Source organism: Podarcis filfolensis (assembly GCF_964270895.1).
Source record: "Podarcis filfolensis genome assembly, chromosome: 3".
NCBI classification, from domain to species: Eukaryota; Metazoa; Chordata; class Lepidosauria; order Squamata; family Lacertidae; genus Podarcis; species Podarcis filfolensis.
This window is the reverse complement of record NC_139606.1, coordinates 44,078,789-44,105,556: the sequence shown is the minus strand read 5'-3', so window position 1 is coordinate 44,105,556 and position 26,768 is coordinate 44,078,789. Positions and strand designations below refer to the sequence as shown.

The 26,768-nt window shown below is 41.9% G+C and overlaps 1 protein-coding gene across 12 annotated transcripts in view; it reads right to left on the bottom strand.

Annotated features, from left to right (window-relative positions):
• ANKRD6 (ankyrin repeat domain 6) overlaps positions 1–26,768 on the bottom strand; it is a 64,413-nt gene that overhangs the window by 29,654 nt on the left and 7,991 nt on the right. For 8 of the 12 annotated variants that reach the window (XM_083608288.1, XM_083608296.1, XM_083608295.1 and 5 more), the window contains exon 2: positions 2,058–2,322. In XM_083608288.1, the coding sequence (XP_083464414.1) occupies positions 2,058–2,177 (120 nt within the window). In that variant the 5' untranslated portion in view covers positions 2,178–2,322. Of the gene's footprint in view, positions 1–2,057; positions 2,323–2,452; positions 2,764–21,051; positions 21,120–22,722; positions 22,825–26,768 lie in introns of those variants that run through there. The other 4 variants (XM_083608293.1, XM_083608294.1, XM_083608292.1 and 1 more) reach the window with 4 other exon arrangements.

Below are 26,768 nucleotides of genomic sequence, written 5' to 3'. Positions count from 1 at the left end.
TGAAAGAGATTCTTCCACACCGCATTGATATTCTCCCTGTTTAGAAGTGCAGAACTATTGCAGGAGTGGGACCTCACATTCCAATACTAAGGTAATGTATATTCCTGCTATAAGCAAGTGCAGCTGCATCTACAGTAGAATATGTGTCTGTAATTTTCCTTTGGGCATTCCTATAAAGATAGGTGAAACCCTGTCCCAAATGGGAATTGGGAGAATGGCTGCACTACACCTACGTAGCTACCAAATTTATAGCTCAAAGCTTTCTAAAATTATGCCACCTCTGAAGCAAGTCTAAAATTTAAGGCATAACTCACTCAAAGTTAAGAATTACAATATCCCATCTATTTCCATGGGAAAACTAAATGCATGCTTCAGTCTCACCCATGAGGCTCTTTCTGCATGCTCATGACATTTTTCTGTTCAATTTGGCTTGTGCCCGCAAGAACCATCACAATCAACTCTCACCGGGAATTGCACAAAACTCCAACCATTCTAGGAGTGCAGAGGCCTCCTCAAAGATTTGACAAGTGCACTTGTCTTCCTTGCTGTTTATGTGGAACTGGCAGGTGCACGGTCCATTCTTCTAAGGACTCACTGCCCAGCTACTTATATTTGATAGGCTAGTAGTTCCAGATGAATAGCCCTCTCTTCCACCAGAATGATGCTCAGCTGTTTGGGGCACCTTCAAGTCACAGACTGGTGAACAGACTGTCAGCAACCTGGGGGGTCCATCCCCACAACCTTTTCCAGGGTTCAGGAATACACACTGTCTATAGGGTGGTAGCACAGACTGAAATCCAGTAATTCCTGGAGAAGTACATTCCTCCCTAGGAGAGCAACTGGAATCTTAGCCCCACGTTAGGACTAGAAGACATATTGAAGTTCTTGGTGCTTCCCAGGTGAAACAAATCTCCATCCTACCTATGTGTTAGGAAAGTGAGGGGAGGGGTAAGAGAGGTGAGGCCAGTTGCCAAGAAGCCTGGAATGTTGTGCAAATTGGCTGCCCCATATACATTTTTAGTATATGGGAGGCACCTGAGAAAGGCCACCTCCACCTCCTGGTCACCACCACCCCCTTCAAGTATCTCTGGTGCCATCCTTGACCCAAATGACCACTCTCTGGGGGAAGGGTCCTTGTGGCCACACCTACCATTAAAGACCTGCAACTTTCATTCCACTCATGTTGAACAGCAGCATGCGTTTAAACCGCTGGCCTCTGGAAGAATGGAATAAAAGCAACAAAGGAGAAGCACCCTATTCCCAACTTCTTGGCTCCAGGCTAGGACAACATAAAATACAAAGACTCCTACCCTCCTTCCATGTGAATAAATGTATATTTTTGTCATTTTACCATTTGTAAACATATATGGTTGGAAAACAGTTTTGTTTCGAACAAGATTTTGGTGAAATTTGGAAGCTGGATTCAAAAATGCTAGATCAAAGTTTTCAAACCCTGTATCTCACCCACCCCTTCCAAACCTTAATTCTGAAAAATCAGTAGGATTACACAAGATACTACAAGCATTTACTATGTTCCCAGCCATTAGAGGATGAAAATTTTACTCAAAGTCCTCTTCCCTAAAATATATTATTTACAGCTGGAGTAACATTCCCCAAGACAAACAGGATGCTCTCCTCCCTTTTAAAGCAGAGGTGGTGCTGTTTTTTCCAGGCAACCCCAGATAACTTCATTTTGATTTCCCTCCCCCTAAAACCATTAATTTTGCCACTGCAAAATGCAGTGTGCACTTTTGAGAAAAATATAGAAGTGGATTCACTGTTCAACTCTGCACATTTATGATGCTCTAGGCTTCTTTCCCTTGGAGAAGGAAGAACAGCAGAAAAAGAAGGAAAATTATTTCACATCTAAATGGTGTCTCATTTAAATGCAACTGGCCCAAGTTGGGGTGGGGGTGGGGAAATCAAATACTTTCGTCCGCACCACTTCCTCGAACAATTAGATTTTCAAAGCCAAAAGAACATTTATCAGAAAGAATGAATGGTTTGGGAGTGAGGTTAGTTCTCCATGAATTTGTAAGGAGTTTTTCTCTTGTTACCTTGGTAACGGCTACCTTGGCACCCTTGTTGATAAGCTGCACAACATTATCCAGTTGCCCTTTGTATGCAGCTATGAGAAGGCGTTCTGAAAGCACGGCGACCACATCCTGCTGGCTCATGAATTAGGAGAGAATGGATTTCAGGACAAGCTGTGGGCAAGCTCCTCCAGTCCAAAACAAAAGCTTCACATCAGTCCAACTGCAGTGCACAGAGGGACCCCAGTTTGGTGGAAGATTGGATCCGTTGCTATGCCATCTTCTGCATCTGTTTAAAGGGGGAGGGAGAGGGGAAGAGACACAAAACATACTCTCAGTCACATCATGGAAAACAAAACAGCAGCAATTACTCCTTTAAAAATTATTTGAAAAGCAGCAGGAGGAGTGGCAAACAATACCTGGAAGACTGAAAAAGCTAGACTGGTTGGATTCCTACACGCAACACAGAGGATCTGAGAAAGATATACTTTCGGAACATCCTTCTGCCGTCCATTTGTTTAACAGGAATATCAGTAGTTACAGTGCGTAAATGGCACTATATTTCTAACTCCACACCGCAGCGAATGCATGAAACCTGAGGGGAGAGGATGCGCTGCTCAGAAACCATCCTGCCTTCTCTTGTCGCTCCAGGATGTTCATTTGTAAGCCTGCTTTCCCTCCACAGCCTTTCCATTAATGGACAGAATCACGGCACCTCCTCCCTTACTGGTGTACTCACTTTCACAGAGTACAACCTCCGGCGTGTGTAGGTATCAATCCATTATCTATGTCTAAATGTCTTCCAGCAGGAGTCTCGTGATTGTTAAGAATATCATAAAACTGACTCGTTGGTGATCTCAATCAGCACAGCACTCTCAGCGTCTGTTGCCAGAGAATATTCTTTGGGAACGGCAGCCAAAGAGCAAAAGTATCCCCAATAATATGCAGGTTTTATAGCTATTTTGCTGTGATAATAAGAATAATTTTATTATTTACACCCCACCCGTCTGGCTGGGTTTCCCCAGCCACTCTGGGCGGCTTAACAACATCTCTAAAAACATAATAAAAACACCAGTCCTTAAAAACTTCCCTAAAAGGGCTGCCTTCAGATGTCTTCTATAAGTCAGATAGTTTAATAACAACAATGATTTTATCACTTATACCCCGCCCATCTGTTGGGTTTCCCCAGCCACTCTAAAAACATAACAACATATCTAAAAACATGTGAGAGGGAGGTGGTAGTGGGTTGTTGTTGTTTTTTGTCCTAAATTTATTTACAGATATAACTATGTTTTAATTATCAGGCCAAATAAAATAATGAAGAGATTAGTACACTTTTCTTTTCTGTCCACACAACACTTGACAAAATGGGTTGCTCATTTTGCCATGGGAAACACAAAGAAGCTTTATGAAAGATATGCCACAGCTCAGGGATAGAGCATCTGCTTTTTGTGCAGAAGGTCCTGGGTTCAAATCCCTGGCATCTGTCTCCTGCCTGAACCCTGGAGAACTGCTGCCAGTAAATGCAGACAAAACTCAGCTAGAAGAAACAACGGTCTGATTCAGTTTAAGGCAGTGTCAGGGACTGACAGGGCTCTGAAGAGTGTGTGGCAGAGGCGGCGGACCAGGAGAGGGGACCATTGGTACTTAAATATCATAAATATCCCTTGGAACAAGTGAGGCGGGACATTTATATACTATAATATGTCTTGTAAACATATATAATTAAACTTTCATCGCACATTTAACACATGAAAAACTCTCTAGCAACACTCCCCAAGACTTGTAGAGAGGTGGAAGCTTATTTAACAGAACATCTCAGTATTCCAACTTTACTAATGGCTAATATCTCAAAGCCTGATTTTATATTCTTCGGCAACTCACCCCGGATTATTGCACCAATAATTTTCGTTGAGGCATCACTAGAATCTTTTTCATTCCATAGGGTGATTTAGAGGTCCTGTCTTCTGGTCTCTTTTGCTGACTGGATCCTTTACCATCTTTTCAATCTTGCTTATTGTGGATTATACTAACTCGGCAGAACAGCTTCTCTTTAAAAACCGTTTGAGGTCTCTCAGTATTTGGATGGCTGTCCACCACAGCCATTGCAACAGCAAGTGATGTAATGGGGGGAGGGGGACCTTGCCTTACTTGCATCTAGCCTTTCTGTTACAACAAAACAACGGACTTGCCTCTATCTCTCTCAAGTAAGATGAATTCTGGTACCTGCTACCCCCCCCCCAATTCGCAGTGCTGGTTTGACCCTATAAAGCCTTATGTGGCTCAGGTCTACAATACCCCTAGGACCGCCTCTTCCAGTATGAACCAGCCAGGACCCTGCAATCATCTTATTTGTGTGCCCCTTCCATGAGAGGTCTGGAAGGTGGCAACACGAGTACAGGTATTTTCTGTGGTGGCTCCCTATTTGTGGAGTGCTCTCCCCAGGGAGGCTCGCCTGACACCTTCCTTCCTTATCTTCAGTCACCAGGCAAAAACATTCCTCTTCAACCAGGCCTACAGCTTTCGGCTGTTAATTCCATCTACAGCCTTTCATCATCACCATTATCATTGTATGCTGCCTTTCCATAGTTAAAACCAGGCTCAAGGGGGCTTACAACATGAAAATATTTACATAATTACAAAAGTAGTCTTAAACAATAAATAGAACACATCAAAAAAGATCACAATCAAATTGAAGTTTCAGCATTAATCATAAGATCCAAAAATAATGTAACACAAAATTAATATCAGTAACAGCAACAACAAAAACCCCAACAACAACCCCTAAACAATAGTATTATTATAGTATGTATTTTCTGTTTTCTGTTGTAAATCACTCTGTGGTCTCTTGATAAAGGGTGGTATATTTTTATTTTTTTTAATTTTATTATTAATATTATTAATATTATTATTATTATTTCCATACTCCCACCTTTATCAATATGAAATGACATGAGAAGATCTTAACACCGTGTGTGCAAATTCCAAGTTCCTCAATGCACAAGTGCTCTTGAAATAACAAGCTAAAATCTGTGCAAAAAAGAAAGCCCATCCTCACCCCACCCTGTAGAAAAGAGAATCTGCCAGCTAGGAGGACACAGAATTAGCAATGAAAATCACTCTTCCTAATGCTGCTTATGAGAAGATATGAGAGAAAGCAAAAAGGATAGTGTGACTGACAAAAAGAATTAGTATTTCAGACCCACAGCAATGAGGCAATGATGTAATCAGCTTCCAGATAATGGAATCCAAGAATATCCCTCAATGACTCATTCACTGCTGCATCGACAGTTAACAGGAGGGAAAAAGGCATCTCAAAGCAACAAGGATGGGTGGCTTTGAGATAAGGTTAGAAATGTCCAGGTTTTAGTCCTTTTCAACACTGAATGTATACCACGAGTCAGTTCCAAGTTGAACTTTATTTAAGGAGAGATTGTATGTGCCGACTAGACTGAATACACATGGGAATTGGGGAAATCATGGATGAAGCTCTGCTGCATTGAGGAATCATGAACGCCCCTTCTAAAACAAAACAAGCTACAAAAATGTATGGAGATGGATAGTTAAACCTTGTGCACCCACACATGTGCCATGTTGTTACTCGGCATGCTGGCCAAACTGGACCAAGCTACAACAATGCAAAGAAATCTGCAACAAGATCTCACAATGTACTTTTCTTTGTCTTCCAGAATGCACTAGGGGCATGGCTCCGGGGAAGGAAAGGTTAAACTCTTTCCCACAGTTTATATTAGCTGCAGAGAGTGGGCAGGGCACTGGTACCCAATACCCACATTGCATCTGTCTTCTCCACCCCTTGAATAATAGCAATTCATTAAGTTTAAAGTCATGAAATTGCTGTGATGGGGAAAGTCAACTAAAACTTCCCATCCCAGAAAAAGACTGGCCCCAATCCAATTTGGAGGACCATGTAGCTGCTTTTGATTATTAAAAAAAAGACTCTGGGAGATCACGCCACAGATCTCCCGGCCGCGACACTTCTTTTCAGCTCTCGTTTGCCCTTGTACTGTGCCTTTCTCCCTGCTGCCATTGCCCATACAAAAAAGTGACCCCCATACTAGGCAATTTTCGTTTTGCATGTTGCTTTTGCTTTTCAGTAAGATTCCCCCTGGGTTTCCCTGATTTTGATTTTATATTTAAAAGCAGACAGAAAGTGTTATGTACTGAAGTTCTCACCCTGGGCCAGCAGGGGGATACTGTAGATAGTTATGCAAATGAAGGATCGAAAGTGACGTTCAGTGATTGGATAGTTTGCATGCAAATGAAGGATCGAAAGTGACGTTCAGTGATTGGATAGTTTTAGAAAGTTGCTACAGTTACGTTGTTCTGGAGCTCTATATAAGCAGGCTGACTGAGCTCTTCAGTTCAGTTCAGTTCAGTTCTGGCCTTAGAATAAAGAAGAGCTGTTTGAAGAATCGCTGTGTCGTCTGATATGTTCGCCCACAACTTAACAGAAAGGATACTTGTGAAATTGACATTGGCCTCTCTTGCTGCTTCTGACCTGTTTAGGCTGACATTCCCAGCCAATGTCCAATCTTGCCATCATATCTGGAGCCAACCATGTTCTTTACTTAAGACTCGACATAAGCTCAGGTAGTAGCAAGAACACAAATGAAAGTAATGGAGCGACAGGTAAAGGACAGCAGCAAAAAAAAAAAATGGGTGGAATGAATGAAATCCTAATGGGAAAATGCATAGGACTGGTGGACATATCGAAGGCTGACGTTGGGTGAATATCTGAACAAGGTGGGAAAGCATGTAGGGGTACATAAGCATGGCTGAGTTACAAGAGCCTTTATAGGATTGGAGGAACGAGCTAGGAATGCCAAATATTGGTTGGCAATATTCACACTTCATGAACGTTAACAATGAAAATGCCAGCATGGGAAAGAGGAAAGCAGTTTTGGTTAACTATGATGTGCAATATCAGTTGCAGAAATGGAAGAAATGTTGAATCTTCACTTTATGTTATGTTTAAATATGTTGAGTCCGCTCTACCATGTTAAAGATGGAGTAGATTAATCATGGGATTCTGTTCCTTCACAATTCCTGGACTACTGCAGGGAGAACCGGGCAGGATGAACCTAATAAAGAAGGGGCTAGGTTGGAGGTCTTTCAGGGCCATGGTGATGTGTGCCTCTTCTTATATCAAGGTCAGCCTCAGGCTTGAGGGTCAAATACAGCCCTATAGCCAGTTCCTGGGCCCCAGGCCACACCCCACAATGCCCATGTCCCATACTCTTCCTGGGTGCTTTTATTTGGCTGGAATCTGTCCTCGGACTTTTTCTTTGCCTAAACAGAGGATGAGCAGTTGTGGGTGCGTACAGAAACTCCCAACTTTTACATGGCTAGAATGTACAAAAGAATGAAATCCATTGCTCTGCACACTTTTGCCTCTGGTTCCACTCAGTTTTTGCCTTAGACCCTACCCACCACTGGTGTGCGCCCCACCTACCTCTGAAGGTTGCCCATGAGGAAATTGAATCCTCCAGCTGAAAAAATGTCCCCCACACCTATTTTACAGTAAACAGTACTTGGTCACATCTGATAAATGCCACTTCACTCACGAAAATTATGCAAGGTCAATATATACAAAAACTGAGAACATTAAGGACACGGTCTTAGTTGTGCTTTTAATGAATTTTGCTCTTAACGTTATGCGAAAATCAATCATTAAGGTCTAAGGCAAGCAGTGCTGCCAAGAAAATCATAAATACATTTTATAACTTTCTATTTGTGGCCTAATTTTTCAATTTCCCAGCCAGCCTGGAAAGGGTTGCATTTGAAACAGGACACTCTGTTTCTAACAGAACGTCATGACGCGCTATACAAGATCAGCTGACCAGTGGAGTAATTGAATTCTGCTTCTTTAAAAATAGAAACACAACACACTCAAATAGTTCATTTAATCTCCAGCAGTTGTTAAATAATTCATTATTTTCGAAACAGATTTTTTAAAAGCACATCTTTATTACACACAAAGGAAAACTACACTTTATAGACTAGGATCCAAAGGATCACACATGTCAAAGACAGAAGCAGGAACAGAGGGTGGGGATCTCAACTTCTGTACTTTTTTCAGACCAAGGGACGTGACACCGCCTGCTACAGCATCTGCGTAACTGATGGACTTTCCTTGCTAGGGTGACCCAAAGGAAAAGAGGACATGGGCTCTGTTCCTTCCAGCAGCACATAAGAGAATGAATTCCAGCAGGGTTAGAAAAAGGAACAGGAGAGCAGAGTGTCTCTAGTAATCAATTTGCATTCCTGGGCAGAACTCTTAGAAACATAATGCCATGATTCATTTATGGAAAAGGAAATTTCAAAGTATGGTTTTGCATCTGTTTGCTTTCCCAACACAAGCCAACAGTCTTTCTGCTAATGGCACTTCTTCTTTTGCATGAGAATGATTCTCCTTTTTATCCTGTAGCTGGCTCACAGTTCAGGGAAGGTTGTAGCTGCCACAAAACACAGACTACTTGTTCGCACAACAACCCAACAACCCAAATTATGACTTGCTAGGACCATACAAACGTGTGGGTTTCCCACAGAGGAGCTTCTAGGTCTTTTTACTCTCATGCCTTGTTTTATATTTGCTCCTTTGTCCAAAAGGAAAGGACTCAAATACAGTGGTATCTCTGGTTGCGAAAGGGATCCGTTCCAGAGGCCCATTCGCAACATGAGCAGAACACAACCCACATCTGTGCGTGCACGGGTCACAATTCGCCGCTTCTGCGCATGTACATGATGTCATTTTGCACGTCAGCACGTGTGTGAGCGGCGAAACCCAGAAGTAACCCTTTCCCGTACTTCCAGTTCACCATGGGACGCAACCTGAAAACGCTCAACCTGAAGCAAACATAACATGAGGTATGACTGTAATGCTTACGGAGATAGTGCTTATTCCAGTCACATTTTCAGCATGTTTTCCTTTCTGCCTCTTCTCTCTCGCTCCTCCCTTCTCCTCAACTCAAACTTATTAAACACCAAATCATAATCAATAACTTTAAGGGTTTTTTTCTACAATCTAACAGTAAATAGATTTTATGAAATAAATAATTAACAGACTACAACGCCATGCTAAGGTGTGGATTAGGATACCATCCGAACTGGGCTCGTGCTTTCTCTTCTCTAACCATGAGCCATAGCTATGGTTTGTTCTTCACTGTAGCTCATAAATTAGCAAAGAGAGAGCTTAGCCATGGGCCAGTGTTTTGATTACACGCTAAGCCAAACCTTGGCTTAGTTCAAGGGTGGTGCAGCAGCCCAAAGGACCAGAGACAAAGCAAGCTCCTTTCAGGGAGCCTGCACATTTGCATGGTACCAATAATAGTTTGGCTTACCATGTTGAATGGATAAAGTCAGTGTCTTTCTTGTGGGGTTAATTCCAGGTTGGTTGTTTTTTTTCCTGGGAAGGTTGCAGTTGACCCTTTCAGCCCAGGTAGCCCATAAAAGATGAAGTCATAAATTCCCTAAATATGACAACTTTGTCAGTCAGTAACCTGCTCTTTATTGTTTAAAACAGGCTTCCTCAGCCCTCCAGATGTTTTGAGACTACAATTCCCATCATCCCTGACCACTGGTCCTGCTAGCTAGGGATCATGGGAGTTCATGTAGGCCAAAAACAGCTGGAGGTCCGAGGTTGAGGAAGCCTGGTTTAGAAGCTTGGCTTCCAACAAGCCTTATAGACACCCACTTCCTACATCAACCAGATTAAGAAATCCCTCTGCCTTTTTCCCACACCCTTACAGCACATTACCTTTCGTCTCAATATATTACAGTTAACAATCAGGGCAAGGATGAAAAGTGCCTGCACAATATAACCTCTATTTTCATGGCAGCTGAAGCAAAGCCATATTCCTGAATCACCCTCAGTTTCTGGTGGATGGAGTTCTGAATTTCTAGTTTCATATTCACATTTTGAATGGATGGCTGCTCATGAATAGGATTTTAGGGCAGGCACAGACAAGATAGGGCCTAACAAACCCCCTGATGGCCCTGACAGTTTATTTTTTGTTCTGACCCTTCCAGTCTTTCTGTGTTCTCGTTTCTTAATATATGCATCTCTGCTTATTAGGGTGATTTCCTCGCTTCTACGTAAATGAGGAAACGAACTGAAGCAGGTGCTTGACACCAGTCAGACATTGGCACTGGATCCCTGCCAACCCTACTGGCAGACTACTTAGCATAAGAGGGGGGTGCACAGATTGTTTTTTTTCCCCAGGGAAAGAAAGGGTCAATACAAGCTGAAGAAACTTGTCTTTGTCAACCCAAGCAAGTTCACCGTTTCTGCCTTTGCTGTGGAGATCTGTAATTCATGCCTTTTGCCAATAACAATGTGCACCATTGACATGGCCTGCAGGCCTACTAGGCTTTTCAAATACAATGATATCTGATATGTACCCATCCCCACACAATATTTTTTTTCTGAAGACCTTTGCACCACACTGCGTAATCTCCACTGCAAAGTTTTAAGTGGCATTAATGTATAAACAGTACCTAGATTAGTAATTGCGCAAATACAATTAACAAATGGTAACTACAGAAAGCAAATGTGCATTCATGATGCTGTGGTCTTTCTTCCAAAAATACAACATGGAAGGGGTTTTTTTTAAGACAGAGATAGCATTTTAATTGCAATCACACAATGGTTTGAACAAATTATGCATCAATTCCGTTGGCTTACTGAATGCACCCAGTTAGCACTGTTTACCAGCTTTCTCAAAATATATAGAACAGCAACTTACTGGCATGTATCCTGGTCCATAGTAAAGATTACCCACTTTTGAAATAGAAGTACGTAATATTCAAATAAACTAACAGTGGAAGTCTACATGTTTACTCAAGACTGTATAAAATCAAGCTGACTCCAAGGTATATACGTATACAACTGCAGTCTAAAATTATTGAAATTGATTGTATGTTTGTGAATTTAAATCGTGTTCCGTTTTCAATTTGCACATTACAGACAAAGGTAAACCAGCTTCTGTTTACTCAGTAAACTTTAGTGCAACAAGGCTAGAATTCAACCCAACTTAGAAATACAGTGGTACCTCGGGTTTACATACGCTTCAGGTTACATACACTTCAGGTTACAGACTCTGCTAACCCAGAAATAGTACCTCGGGTTAAGAAATTTGCTTCAGGGTGAGAACAGAAATCGTGCTCCAGTGGCGCAACGGCAGCAGGAGGCCCCATTAGCTAAAGTGGTGCTTCAAGTTAAGAACAGTTTCAGGTTAAGAGCGGGCCTCCGGAACGAATTAAGTACTTAACCCGAGGTACCACTGTAATGAAATCTGATTTGGGACTGTGCATCATACATACATTTAAAAAGACATGAGTCCTGTGTTGGTAAGATGCTACTTTTAAGGAGAGCCCCCAAAATTATCTAAATGTCAGAGAAATACAAAAATATAATACCTGCACCTGGGTTTTGATATCATCATGCACTGTTATGTATGGCAATACGGTTTAGGTGTGTTTGTGCAGTACGTGCTATTTTGGAATATTGTTTATTTCTTATAATAAAAGTTTTTTTGTCTGTTTAAAAAAACCAGACAAGGTATTGGTATGTTTGTACCTTTACTGGACAACTAATAAGCAGTTGGAAGAGGCAAGCACTGTGAAACCTCCATTATTTAACCATAATTTCACAGTTGCAAAGCTAAGCAGGATCTGGTATGCTTTCAAATTGGATGTCCAACCGCATGTCGAGATTCCTGCATTGCAGTGAGGGGGGGAGGGGCTGATGAACATCAGGGTCCCTTCCAACTTTACAATTCTATGAGTTTATGAGATACATCTAAGCTTGTTAATTGATTGCATAAGGATCTTTACTTGCATGAAATATGGATTTGGGATGAACAAGTTCAAGACTACCATGTGTTTAAAATTAAATGTTCTATCACACACTGGACAGTTATTAACTTCCTGAAGTGTTTTAAGTATGAATGAGAAAAACAGACACATGAAAAAGAAGGGGAAAAGAGAGAAGAATAAAGGCATGAAACCCATGGCATTTGGCTAGGAGGACCTTAGCTCTTCAAATAAGTCCCTTTTGATATAAGCTCCTTTTGAAGATTTAAGGGAAACGTTCAAACAAGCTCTGGTAGTTCAAAGATAAGGAGATATTGAGTGGTTTCTGTACTCTGCTTTATTAGGGTCAGAATTTTCTTCTCATATGCAAAATTAAAGCTTAGGTGCTTATGAGGTTAGGACATTAAGAATCTTTAAATAAATGCATAAAGTTTCCAATAAAAGGAAAAAAAGTTAATCCCACAAAGAACAATTAAGCCTCAAATCTGCCTGATATATAAACAGAGCATTCTGCTTTAGCTGTCCATGCCATAGGAGGTATTTGATCTTTTTTTTTATAACAGAAGGAAATAACCATCTTTGAATGGTTATCTAGGGCATGGATTATCATCATCCTAATCACAATAATAATTTATAAAACCAAGCCTTATGAGGAGCTGGGTATGTTTAGCCTGGAAAAGGGGAGACTGAGAGGAGATATGATGGCCATCTTCAAATATCTGAAGGGCTGTCACATGGAGCAAGTTTGTTTTCTCCTGCTCTGCAGAGTAGGATTTGAACCAATGGCTTCAAGTTACAAGAAAGCAGTTTCCCACTAAACATCAGGAAGATCTTTCTGACCTTAAGGGCTGTTCAGCATTGGAATGGCCTCTCTCAGGAGGTTGTGGAGTCTCCCTCATTGGTGGTTTTTAAGCAGAGGTTAGATGCATTGCAGATTCCTGCACTGCAAGGGGTTGAACTAGCCTACAATTCTATGATTCTAACATTTACTAAGCACTGTACACAGATTAAAAACAAGGCAGCCCCTGTTCATAGGCTTACTACCTAAAAGACACTGCAAAACCATTAAAAAAAGAGATAGGAAGGTGATAAGAAACTAGGTCTATGGGCAGCTACAAGTTCTGAAACATTTTACAGCAGTTATTATATGAAGGCAAACTTGGATGTAAACAGTTTTGGGAGGAGAGGAGCAAAATGAGAGTTGGTCCCTCAGCCCTGTTGTCCAATCTCTCTTCGGTGCTCACTCACAGTGGGCAAAAACTACCACATCCTGCCAATGTGCCTCAAAGCTTTCTGGGGTGTATAAAACAAAGATTGTTAATGGTGATCCCAACGCAGCCCGAAAGAAATAAGACTCTTCCCTTTTTTCCTAACCTTTATTCAAAAACTTCTTCTTGGGGTTGCTGGATGCACCGGATGTTTTGAATAAAAAGTTTGAGAGCAGGAAGTGTCTCTCTCCTGCCACCTTCAAAAAAAGGTGGTGGGAGAAACTGAGCAGGAGGATTTGCCGGAAAAAGAACAGAGTGCATCAGCAAACCTTGCATACATTCAATAACAACAGTCCTGTATTAACATCTGCTGCAAAAATTAAAGTGGCAAAGACAACCAGATGCCAAGTACAAATGAATACATATGCTCACAGCCAAGCAAATAGGATTTATCATGCGAGAGACACTGACCAAACGTCAGTGAGCCCTTTGCGCAGAACTTAACAGGACAGGTTGTGGAAGGAAATGAACTGCCCACTGGCAAAGCAGTTAAAGATAGTGTTAAAAATGGAAAGCACTGTCAGCGCAAGGACAGACAGGTGGTGGCAATCCTACACACAGACTGCTTAAATCTACTGAATGGGATCAACACATAGCTGCCAACGTTTCCCTTTTTTAAAGTGAAATTCCCTTATTCCGAATAGGATTCCTCGCAAGAACAGGGAAAAGTTAATAGCTATGGATCAACAGCTTCAGAAGATTCAGGACTGCAGCCAAACTCTAATCATGCAGTCGCAACTGTTGTTGGTCTTGCTAAAGGTTTCCTTTGGTTTTATCAATAAATGCAGTTTCCATCTCACATTGGTTAAACCCTCAGACAACAAATAAATCATGGCAGAAGCTGGGTAAGATACCCCTGAACTGCATCTTAATCTCTCTCAATTTCTTACAGTTCCAATTCTGTTGGGACATATTCACACCATGCGTTTAAAGCGCTCTTGTGCCACTTTAACTGCCATGGATGAATCTGGGAATAGTGTGTTGAAGGGTGCTGAGAATTCAAAGTCTGTGAGGTCAGCACCCTTAACAAACTATATTTCCCAGGATTCTTTGGCGGGAGCAGTGATTGTTGAAGTGGTATAAAAGTATTCTGAATGTGTGATATGGATGTTAATCTCAAAATTCCAAAACAGTTTGTTTTAGGACCAATTCTAACTTTATTTCACCTGCATAGTATCCAGAGAATTCTCTAGAATGCAGGGGAGAGATTCCATACCGCTTGATTCATCACCTCCAGGAATATCCATCGCTGGCAAGAAAACTGTCCATGTGATCAGAAGCGCTCAGCATTAAGGTAAGATAAGGGTAAGGGACGTCCTAGTCTGAAGTGGGGTGTTACAGGAACACTGTAGATAGGAATGTAAGAAAAGCCTTGCTAGAACAAAGCAGAGCCAAAGTCAATCTAGTGCAGAGATGGTCAACCTGTGGCCCTCCAGGTGTTATTGGATTGCAGGTCTCATAATCCCTGACCATTGGTCATGCTGGCTGGGGCTGACAGGAGTCTCATAACATCTGAAAGGCCACAGGTTCCTATTCCTGATTTAATCTAATCTTCTCCTTCTGACAATGACCAGCCAGGTGCCTCTGGGAAGCTTCCAATTAGGGCACAAAAGCAGCAGTTCTCCTACGTGTGTGTCTCCAGCATCACTTTTTAAATGTATAACGCCTCTTTACATAGAGCAGGGGTAGGCAACCTAAGGCCCAGGGGCCAGATGCGGCCCGACTGCCTTCTCAATTTGGCCCGTGGATGGTCCGGGAATCAGCGTGTTTTTACATGAGTAGAATGTGTCCTTTTATTTAAAATGCATCTCTGGGTTATTTGTGGGGCATAGGAAAATATAGAAAATATAGAAAAAATATAGTCTGGCCCACCACATGATCTGAGGGACGGTGGACCGGCCCATGGCTGACCCCTGACATAGAGGTTCCATTTGCTTACAGATACTAACATACATCAATATTCTATTTCTAGTCCTTATTTTATGTATTTTTTTACCCCAAGCAAACTAGCACCCGGTGGAAACAAAGACCATACTTAACATCCACTGGCAGACTTAAATTAATCTACGTAATAGGCAATCTGGACAGCTTAATGCTGCAGACCAGTGAAGAAAACAACATCTTGTATCAGCTTGTAAATCAAGGTAACAACAGTAAACAACAACAGCATGGTATCTCCTGAGTCCTGAATCTATGGAGCTATGAAATGACATGATGGACAACAGTCACAAATTACTTGTGTGGTATAATTATTGAGCAATCCCATATATATAAACAGAGCTGTAGTTTGCTTGAGAGAATACAGTTGGCGGACTGCTGTTCACGTTTCACTTTTCAAATGGTTAATGATCAGACTATAAATGAAATGTCTTTTAATCCCTGGGAGAAACAATTACCCCTCCTTCCTTCCTTAAAAAAAGTCAAAAGTATATTATAAATTAATCCTTAGCCATCTGGCTTCCTTGAACAATTATATATAGATGAAGAAAGGCTTTAACCTATTTCCAATATCCATATAAGCACTGAATATGGCAGAATGTAGTCATTTCTCTATCCACATTATAAAATCATATTTGGTGATTTTGCTTATATCCAAAGCAGTCACCAATTAAAGATGCGGAAATGGACATATTTCAGAAGTTAAAGTAGGAATTTTCAAAATGGCTGAAGGATGCTGATCCAGTGAGAACTCTCTTGTGAGAAAGATGTTATGACTGAGTGGAGCAGACTTCCCCAACATGGTACCCGCCAAATGTTTAAGACTAGTGCTCCCATCATCTCAGAGCACAGACCATGCTGGCTGGGGCTGATGGGATTTGTAGTCCAAAACAACTGAAGGGCACCTGTTGGGGGAAGACTGGCTTTGATTAGCCCAGGAGGAGGCAGAAGTGATGGAGGGGATGACTGAACTGGAGCCTGTACAGGAGGGTGCAGTCTTGTTGCCTAGAATCAGGTGCCACCTTCACAGATGGAGGCAGACCCACCCACCCTGATGGAACATGTGTTTGCAATCCTGCCATTCCCACAAAATAAGTGAGGTTTGTGACTGAACGAGCCACATCTCGTCTTTAAAAGCTTGGTGGATGGCTTGTGGAAAGTTGTGGGACATCTTTTGTCACTTCCCTCCAGTTGTGAACTTCCTTTCCCTGCTCTCGAACCATGACGCTGGAGTTCTGTGCCTGCTGCTGAGCCTGTATTGTCACTTGTCTGAATAAATATCTCTTTCTTACTTACAAGTAAGAGTCACCGATTGCATGCTTTGAGGTGGCCAGAAGGAAAACCACTTGGCGCGCGCGCACACACAGCCCTCTTTATTAGTACTTCACATGCTTACAAGGCCAAGTCCTGTTGCTGAAAGCACATCCTGGGGATGAGCCTTGGCACAAACTAAGCTCTGGCTGTATGAACAAAGGCATGGGGAAAGTTAGTTCAGGGTGCCATGGAACTGCTGGAAATAATTAATTTGGAGCCACACTCTTTCCTTCCCGGTTGATTAATCAGAAATGAATACTACATCCTGACTGGGTCCAAAGCATGAGCACATCCTGGAGTGCGCCATGGATATTGTAAATTGTGCTAGAGGCTCTGGAAACAATTAGGAATTAAAGTGAGAGAGCACACGGACATCCACATCTCTAGGGAAAAGCTGCTGACCAAGCAATTAAATAATTATAGCTGGCTAATTACCTGAACTAAATTTAGTCACTCTTTTGTACACAAAGTTGTAATCATTTAAAATGTGGTAGAAGACATGGCTCTCTGCTCTTTCCAAAGTGTATTGGAAGATTCTGATGGCCCTGTGGCAATCAGTGTAGGCTGATTCCAAATAAAACCAACCTGATTTGTTTTACAAGCATTAATGGACATTGGGATCATCATCCCCATATATGGTATCTGTGGGAACATGAAAAAGGCCCACTTCTATAATCATGTTTAACCATCAAGAAGACTATATTGTACATACAAGTCTATTAAATTAAAGGAAGGATCCTTGCCTAACAGTTCACAGCAGCTCACACATCACAGGCTATGAATACCTACAAAATATCATGGGGAGGAAAAGATCTGAAAGATGAACTACGTGAAAGGTGTCAGAATTCAATACATACTGAGGGACAAACTACAAGTGCAGCCATATTTGTTTTCCTCAGTTTTGAGAGAAGTGCCTGTGGTGACATACCATGGAGAGGACGCTTCAGTTCCCCTTACCCACAAATCGTCTTTCGTGAAAAAATTAAGACTGCCCCTACCAACTCTTATGTTATATGTCAACAAGGGCTTGCACATGAACAAGGATGGTTGTCTTCACCATTCCAGTTTGGTCCTAAATATAGAAGAACGCCAAACCACATTTCCAAAGCATAACTATTAAATGAAGGTTTGTTCTTAGCACATCTTCAGATGGTAAAAGGTAAAGGTAAAGGACCCCATGACAGTTAAGTCCAGTCAAAAATGAGTATGGGGTGCAGCACTCATCTTGCTTTTCATGCCGAGGGAGCCGGCGTTGTCCACAGACAGCTTTCCGGGTCATGTGGCCAGAATGACTAAACCGCTACTGACACACAGAGGACCGTGACGAGGGCCAGAGCGCCCAGAAATGCTGTTTACCTTCCTGCCACAGTGGTACCTATTAATCTACTTGCACTGGCATGCTTTCAAACTGCTAGGTTGGCAGAAGCTGGGACAGAGCAACAGGAGCTCACCAGACAAAAATGATCCAAGAGACAAAAATGATCCAAGAGACAAGTGAGCACTTCCAGAAGCAGAATACTACCCAAGAGGTAGAAGTGGCTGATATGTACACCTCCTTATCGTTATCATACCGCCAAAGAGCCAGGACACAGTTCTACAGTATTGCTTGTTTAGGGTTGCCAGTTCTTCACCTGCAAATAGTTGTCTCAGTCAAGTTCTAGTCAGGCACAATTTTAAACATATTTGAAATGTGGATCTTCGAATGCTCATCAGAATGTAGATCCCATACAAAGCAACACATTGCAAGTTGGCTTAGATCAGGGGTCTGCAACCTTTAAGACAAAAAGAGCCACTTGGACCCGTTTCTAAAGAAAAAAAAACTGGAAGCCGCAAAACTCGTCATTATAAAAATAACTTTTCGTCACTTTTTATTATTTCTTTGCTTGACCCCTCAGAATTACTCCTCCTCATAGAAATAAACGTTAAATTAACAAGTTACCTTTTTGTGTGTGTGTGTTCTTCACTCCCCTTTCAATGCAGTGACCAGCGTACATGCCCCTTACAATGTAGCGGGTGGGCGGGAAGGTGACGTCGGGATGGTGCGTGACTAACACACGCACCGCCCCATGCAACGTCACAACCAGTACAGCGCCTGCCACAGTGGGGAGTGTCGGGGCGCACAATGCGCCTCCTCCCCTCGCTTGTATCCGCCCCGGAGCTGCGGCAAAGGTGTAAAAGAGCCACATGCGGCTCCAGAGCCGCGGGTTGCAGACCCCTGGCTTAGATACACTTCTGAATGCATGTATGTTAATTTAAAACGTGTGATCTCAACCTTCCTCCAAGGAACTCAGGCTTCATAACAACCACACTGGATGGCTCAAATGGATTGACATTGACTGGTCAAAGGTCTTTCAGTGAGCTTCACAGCTCTGCAGGTGTTTGAATCCTGGTGTCCTTAGTGAAAATCTGATCATATCAAAATCCATAATACGGGTACATTCACCCATTTATGTTACTTCCTTAGCTGGGTACTACATATTGTCTAACTATTGTCTAACTAACATATTGTCTAACTAACATAGGATTGTCTAACTACATAAGCTCAAAGAAACCGCAACCACCGCAATTCCTGTCCTCCTATTTTACCGTTCCCTTGATCCCCCTCTCCTACCTGCAGGATATAGCAAACTAGTTTTGCCTGATAGCAATCAGGGAAGAAGAATGAGTGAAGAAAGCAATGGAACAATAGCTTCATGCTCACTAAGTGCCTTTTCACTTTTAAAACCGCAAGCACCATCTCCAGGCTAAGATGGCCCTGCAATCCTACCCATGTTTCTGACATGATGTTTTATCATCCTGACAGTAAACCAGTTTGTGCAGAGACTGATCAGTTATGTCTGTCTATCACAACATAATTGGAGTGAAATTAAAAGTTGAGAAATAATGGAACTCTTGTCTTAATATTTGTTTACCAGGGCTAAGGTTTTTTAAAAACAACAACAGCAACTATGCAAGTCAATGAAACAACCCATTAAAGAGATTAAATAAAACTATATGCATTTCAACTTGCATGCCCCAACCCCTGAAGCTTCCACTCAATTTATACAGTCCTCTTTCATAGGGAAAAAAACTGCATCAAACTGCAGCCAACTTAAAGACCAACTAAGTTAGTTCTTGGTATGAGCTTTCGTGTGCATGCACACTTCTTCAGATCACGAAAGCTCATACCAAGAACTAACTTAGTTGGTCTTTAAGGTGCTACTGGAAGGAAAAAAAAAATTTGTTTTGACTATGGCAGACCAACACGGCTACCTATCTGTAACTGCAGCCAACTGTTTTTAATCTCCCAGTATTAGTGTTGTCAATCAATCACAATAAACACTTAAAAGAACTCTGAAAAGAAAACCACTGGAATTAATTGCGTGGAGAGGCCCCGGGCCCCACAGTTCCCTCTGGAAAAAAAACACACAAACACAAGTATATTGAGTTAATGGGGTGAATTAGGCACAACTTTATTGGTTACAGATGTGAGAGGTTTGGCTTAAACAACTGGGTGAAGCAAGAATATATCCTGACTCCTGCCCATCTTCAGGAAGTCTCATAAGGGTCAACCACCAGAAGGGGGAGCCCTATGATATACATCAATTAAGAGCTCCCCCAGGGTCACTGATGGGGTCCTGGCATGGCCCTAGCCCACGCCCAGGCTTCAGACAGGAACCACACCCCCAGATCCCTTTAACGAGATACCCTTAATGAGGAGGGGCAGGCAGAGGCTACAACCTCCCCTCCCATAATAAAGCTTACCCAATGCCTAACCTTACAAAGTTGTGGCGATTGCTACTAGGTAGGTGAAAACCAAATGGCTGGTGCCAATTTGCTAAGTGGAAAAATTCCTACCTGGCCCCAACAACCAGGCGACCGACAATAGTCATAGCAAGGCCATAATCAATCAACACAAGAAAAGAGAGTGGGTAGGCTGGGAGATCCGACAAAAGGAGGCAAAGGAGACTTTTCTCCAGCTGTGTCGCTATTTAAACGGATGTAGCCATGCCCCCTGGCTAACCCAATTGGTCAGCTGGGGGTGTGTGACGCGACTGGGCATCCCAGTGATGCGGGGCTGAGTCACTCCCCCACTGCCGGGTCACTGCGAGACCCAGATACCGCCTGCAAAGCAGCCCCCCCCCCAAAGAGGGGGAGCTGGCATCTAGTAAAATGGGGAAGATAATCTGAATATCCAGTGCATTTTTTAAAAAAAATACAAACATGAATGTTTTCCTGTTGAAAGCACAGGAAATGCATATAAATATGCCACACATAATTCCTTCCTCTAATATGCTCAGAACACATGCAAAGATAAAGAACTGGGAGCAGGATTCAGCTTCCTGAAAAAATAAAACATGTTTTTAGCTATTAAAAAGCTAAAAACATGTTTTTAGCTATAGCAGGTTGCCCTGCTATAGTTACTATAAACATTAAATTATGAATATGTATGGATTATTTAACTGGCGAAATTGCAGAAATTCAGAGGGGGGAGCAGGGATGGCTTTGGTACCCATCATCCCTGCTGCTGAGGCTTCACAGAAGGGCCCACCATTTGCACTCCCAAATCTTCCTTGTCTTTCTTCCAGGTTTATTACAGGGAAAACCCCAACATTTAAAAGCACGTGTACCATCACTCGCAGCAGATGCTACCATGCATGTGCTTTGCCATTCAGAAACTGTACCTTTGTACCGGGTTTAAAAAGCAGAACGTGAACCGCCTCTAAGGTACTTCCAGGCAATTGGTACCTACCTGTTAACAGAAGCATAACATGTGAATAAGCCTTGAGCCACTAAAAATGGGCTATAAGAATCCTGCAAGGTATCTTGCATTGTTTATTTTTTTACCCAGTGCACCAACATTCACCTCCTCAATTAGCAGATCCACTGGCTCAGTTTCCAGACTGAGCTCTCAGTATTTATCTTCTTGATTTTTAATCTTCTGCGGATTTGCTCCAGGCTGTCTCATAAAAAAATGCCTCTTTGCTCAGATACTCCTTCCCTTTCAGTCTATCACAGACTAGCCTTCTTTCTCTCTACTGCCTTGACCATCTGGAGCACTCTGTCTGGAGTCTTCTGCCTCATTAACTTTCCACCGTGTTTCAAAGCTCAGAGGAAAGTATCTTTTCACATTTTAACTATTATTATCTCTGTTACAGTATTCAATTAAATCAAAATGATTAGCTTGAAAGTTGTCTCTTTTTGAATGCTTCTTCAAGACAGCAAAACCGGAAAAAATAAGCATTTTAGGTTTCCTTACTGCTTCTTATAATATTGGTACAAAATAAGTGACAAAGCTGGTTCACTTTGGATTCTTGTTTCATATTTGTTTGGAGGGGTTTTTTTAAGCCTTTGAGGGGAGCAAAGTGATTCTTAGAATTTCAGCCTTAGTTCTAAGGAATTGAAGATAGATTTTTCATTAACCAGAAAACAGTATAATAAAACATTTTTATATACGCAACATATTAGTTCTTGTATCATTAAAAAATAGACTTTACTGAAGTCTGACCTTGTACTCCCATATTTTAACTAATCTGCTTTTCATAGGCATTAGTTTAAATCCACAGGTTGCATACATGTTTAAAGACCTGCTTCTCAATAGGTTAGTACAGTATGTGTGTTCTGCACATAATAAATCTGTTACATTTCAATTAGTCTCTTCCTTGCTTTCTCAACACCCTAAGGGTAACGGCTGGTCCTCCACATTCTGCCAATAAGGAAGCCAGAAGCATATAAGTTTTCACACATGGCTTCAAAAATTAAGATATTTTTCTTAAAACATTTTAACTGCTTATCAATATGCCTCAATAAATATCATAGGTTTTAAAAACCATTTCAACTTGCTTGGCCCCTACAGAAATGTATCTACTTTCACATTCTCTAGTCAGCTTTGCAAACCTTGTAAAAAGCAAATACTGTAAATAATTATATGCTAGGATAATAACAATAGTCAATTTTTTTAAAAGATGAGTTGGTATTATAAAACAAATTTGCAGTCACCTAATGTAATTGCTGAAACACAAAGTAACACCTTCTGCTAAACCACAATAACTTAATGGGTTTTAATTTAAACTAAAGCAGCAACAGAGACAAGACTAGGATCTTTTGTTAGTTTACCAACACTGTGTAAGTCTACACAGGCTCTCCCACTGGAAAAGATAATAGGGCCCATTGTTTAAAGAGGAAAGAACCTTCAATTACCCCTCAAGGCTTTTAACAGCTCTTCCTGGAGCTTAGATAGCAAAATATTCCAAATATTTAAATGCAAACGTTGTATTGCTTTCTAGCTGCCTGTGCCTAGAACTGTACCGAATATTTATTACAAACACATGAATAAAAAAAGCCTCCTAACTCACGTGAGACATGTTGCCACGCTCTGGGAAACAGTGGATCCTCTCAGCCATGTGTTTGCAAAACATATTTAAGAGTTGAAGACCAAGCAACAAACAGACACCCAACACAGGGACAGCTGGGATAAACAGCAGTGCCTACCACTGGCAATAATAGGGCAGGCCAATTTACATGTCAATAGAGGTCTCCCCAGAGGCCCATCAGGTTCTAAAGAATTAGGGTCCAGTGGGGAAAGCCTTTGGTCCTAGAATTAGTGTGCTGCTTAGACAGTTGTTCACAGCCCCCTCCTCTATTGTATTGTAGACCAGATGCTATTATTCCCCAGGATTACTCTATCTCTGGTTATGACAAGGAATATACAAAAAGATACACAAATGCTCTTTAAAGAGCCACATCATAATTATCCTTTTGATACTCTGCAACTTAAATCTGCAATATTTGCAAGAGCAGGACTTTGACTCTTTCAGTGAACCTTTTCTGTCCCCCAACACACACTAACACATTCCCAAAAAAAGCATTTGGATTACAAGCTCTTGAATTTTACATTCTAATGGTAGCAGGGCACAGTCTCAGGTGGAAAGAGAATGTGGGTGTGTAGCAAGTGGAAACAGCCCAAAGACCCTTTTTTGTGAGTCTAGGGGTGAAACTGTCTACTCTGTTAAAAAACAGGTGGGGTATTTGCAACCCTTCAGGTGTTTTTGGACTACAACTCCCATCATCTTAGTCCCTTGTTCATGCTGGCTAGGACTGATGGGAGCTGGAGTCCAGCAGCATCTGAAGAACCGCAGGTTCCCAAGCCCTGACCTAAAAGATACCGCTATTTAAAAAGATGGCAGTGATGAAAAATTGGCCTTAATGCATGATGATCTTGCAAATGCCCTATTCGAGAATTAGAAATATGGGGTGGAAATTTAACGTACTCTTAAGTGGGGTATGCAGGAGTGGAATGAGATCTGCTTGCACAACAGGACTTCCTCCCCAGCCCCCGGGTGGGATTAGAAAGAAACGAAACTTCAGGGCAAAGGATCCTACCATCAGCAGGAGCAAATGTAGAGAATTAATGGACCCAGGACTGAATGTACACTTGCCAATGATGCCTAAATAACACTTGCATTAGAAGTTTTAGATAACAGCACTCAGAGAGCTGGGGGAGCATGTCACAAACATTCCAATATCCAGTGCAGAGATGGATGGGAAATGTGTGGACATAAATGGGGAAAAGCCTGCACCAATATGCAACAGACTGACCCCCACATTGTGGCAAGCTATTCCAGAGCAGCTGAATAAGGAAGTTACCAGCTCACAACTTTGGTTGCATCATGAGAAATGTGATTGTAAGGTGGTTGTGCCAACTACTCACTGTATATTATAGTACGAGCATTTCTATAAATGCTTTTTTTAAAATAAAGCCAATAAAGAATACTCTTATTTCACATCCACAGAACCCCCTTCTCATGGTTAACCTACTAACTTTCATTTCACTGAAGTTAACACAGTTGTTAACACTTGGGAAGTGATTGAGTGCTTTAGATTACAAGCTACCATATGTTGTGGAAAGTTGTTTGTTTGTTATACATTGAGTTTACTGTTACGAAGAACAAATGAGGCTTGTCTTATCAATGTAATAAGATTGGGATTAGAATAAATGGGGTTTTGGGGTCCCCTCAAATTCTATGGTTTTATAGCCCTAAATTGGGATCTGCAAAAAAGGGGGATTACTAAAATGGTCAGCTCAGTTTCTTTGTTAAGCAGACCTGGCAAGGTCTGCTAAGGATCCTGTTTGTAACATATGCTAGAGTAATGCTCCAGAAATGGAAAAGCTAGAGATCCTTCTAGAAGGGGACATGTTTTCCTCCCCTTTAACTGGCTGGAGGTGATGTAATAAGGTAGGTCTGTGTGATTTTGTTTAGACAGGTTTTTTTTGGGGGGGGGGGTTGGATCTAGAATTTTGAACCATAAGGAAAACACATCTCCAAGATACACATCACAGATTTTCAATAGTGGGGGTTTCAAATAAAACTTGTTTTAAATGTGGATTCTGTAGGCGAGTTGGATTTGGTGGAAAAGCTATACAAATGACCACCAGAACCTGGCAAATCTTAGAAACAAGAGCTATCACTAATGAATTCAGAATGATTAAAATACAGTGGTACCTCGGGTTAAGTACTTAATTCGTTCCGGAGGTCCGTTCTTAACCTGAAACTGTTCTTAACCTGAAGCACCACTTTGCATGTCAAGGTCCCCAGGTCCACCCCAATAACTCACACATCATACAGAAATTTTTGTTTAAGATTTTTGGCATAATTTTGGCCACAACTTTATTAAAATACAAATTTGTGAGTGGTTGCGTAGGCATTGGTTGCGACTATCTGCCCCCACCATGGGGGACAAACTGACATTCTGCACGATGCGAAAGTCAGAATGGGGGAATACACTTGGGGGTTACGCGGAGCAGGGAACCCTCACCCCAAATGCAACCAGGAGCTCATTGCTATGGCCCGAGCCCCCTTGACAGAGTGGACAAGCAATAGTTAGCTCCCAATTCCTTTAATGGAATCCCTTGCAGCAGCAGCATTAGAGGGGCAGGCACAGCAATCCATGCCCCTCAACCAACCAAACCATAAACCAATGCCTAACCGCGAACCTTACAAGTTGTGACGATTTGCTACGCAGTAGGCAAAAACCAAATGGCCCCAGCCAATCAGCCAGATGGACAAAATTCCTACCAGGCCCCCGCTCCAAAGCAGACGACCCCATGACAGGCATAGCAAGGTCAAAGCGAACAACCCTATTCTAGGGAGGGAGGGATGGGCAATCCAATGCACGGGCGAAAAAAGGAAGCCCTAGCCTCGTGCAAGGAGTTTTACTATTTCTGGCTGTCGATCAATAAATGGCAACATCAACTTCTTCCCAACAACAAGGGAAGCCCCAATTGCATCAGTGGCCAACGATCAATTAGCCCGCCCCCCAACTTTGGAGTGTCCTGGCGGCCCCCACCGCAACACGTGCTCTCCATGAAGAAGAACACGCTTTAGCTAATGGGGCCTCCCACTGCCGCCACGCCATGCCACACCGCGCTGCACCGCCAGAGCACAATTTCTGTTCTCATCCTGAAGCAAAGTTATTGACCCGAGGTACTATTTCTGGGTTAGCGGAGTATGTAACCTGAAGTGTATGTAACCCGAGGTACCACTGTATATTGTTTGTTATGAGTAATGTTTTCCATGAGATGAAAATAATAAAAGACCCCAAAATGGACAGCAATCTCAATACGTGGCAGTAGAGGATAATATGTCAGCACAAATAGAAAGTAATGTGAAAAGTGCTGAATTGCATCACAAGGTTTGTTTAGCCAGCCAAATTTCAGCACTTTGCAGCCCACTGATTTGAGTGAGAGTTATGAGTGTGCTCAAGTCGTTCCCACTGAAACCAATGGAGCCTGCATGACTTTGGCTAGAATGCCCATGCCCTTTGCATGCTGACCTCATTGCAAGATTGCTCTGAACAACTTCATAATTTATTATACTGGTCAACCCATGGGCTGCATGTCCCTTTAAACTAAAGTAAGGAAAATATATTTGCAAGCTTGCTTAATTGACAGGTTAAGGGCTCCCTTCCATACTACTGCAGTCGACAAACAAAACTGCTTCAAAACAAATAAATCTCTATGAAGCTTTTGGCATAAATGACTAGCATTTATTGTTATAAACTTTGGTTGCCCACTGTACTTCCTCTTTCCCTTGCACATGTTTTTCTACGTTAACTATGTGCTGTATGCAAAACAGGCTGTAAAGAATATAAACAATATCTTTGTTGGGATCATATAATTAATACTAATAACTTCTATCAACGCTTTTTCACGCCAAAGATCCTTATTTGGGTCATTACTTGAAGCATAATCAGGGCTGAAAGATACAACTCCCTGACCTCAGACCATGTTGTAAACTTGGGGGATTATTGGGTTGTTCTTGTTTTTATTTTCATTATGTACTTCATGTTTTTGTGATTTTATGTTGTGAACTACCCTGAGATCTGTGGATATAGGGTGATA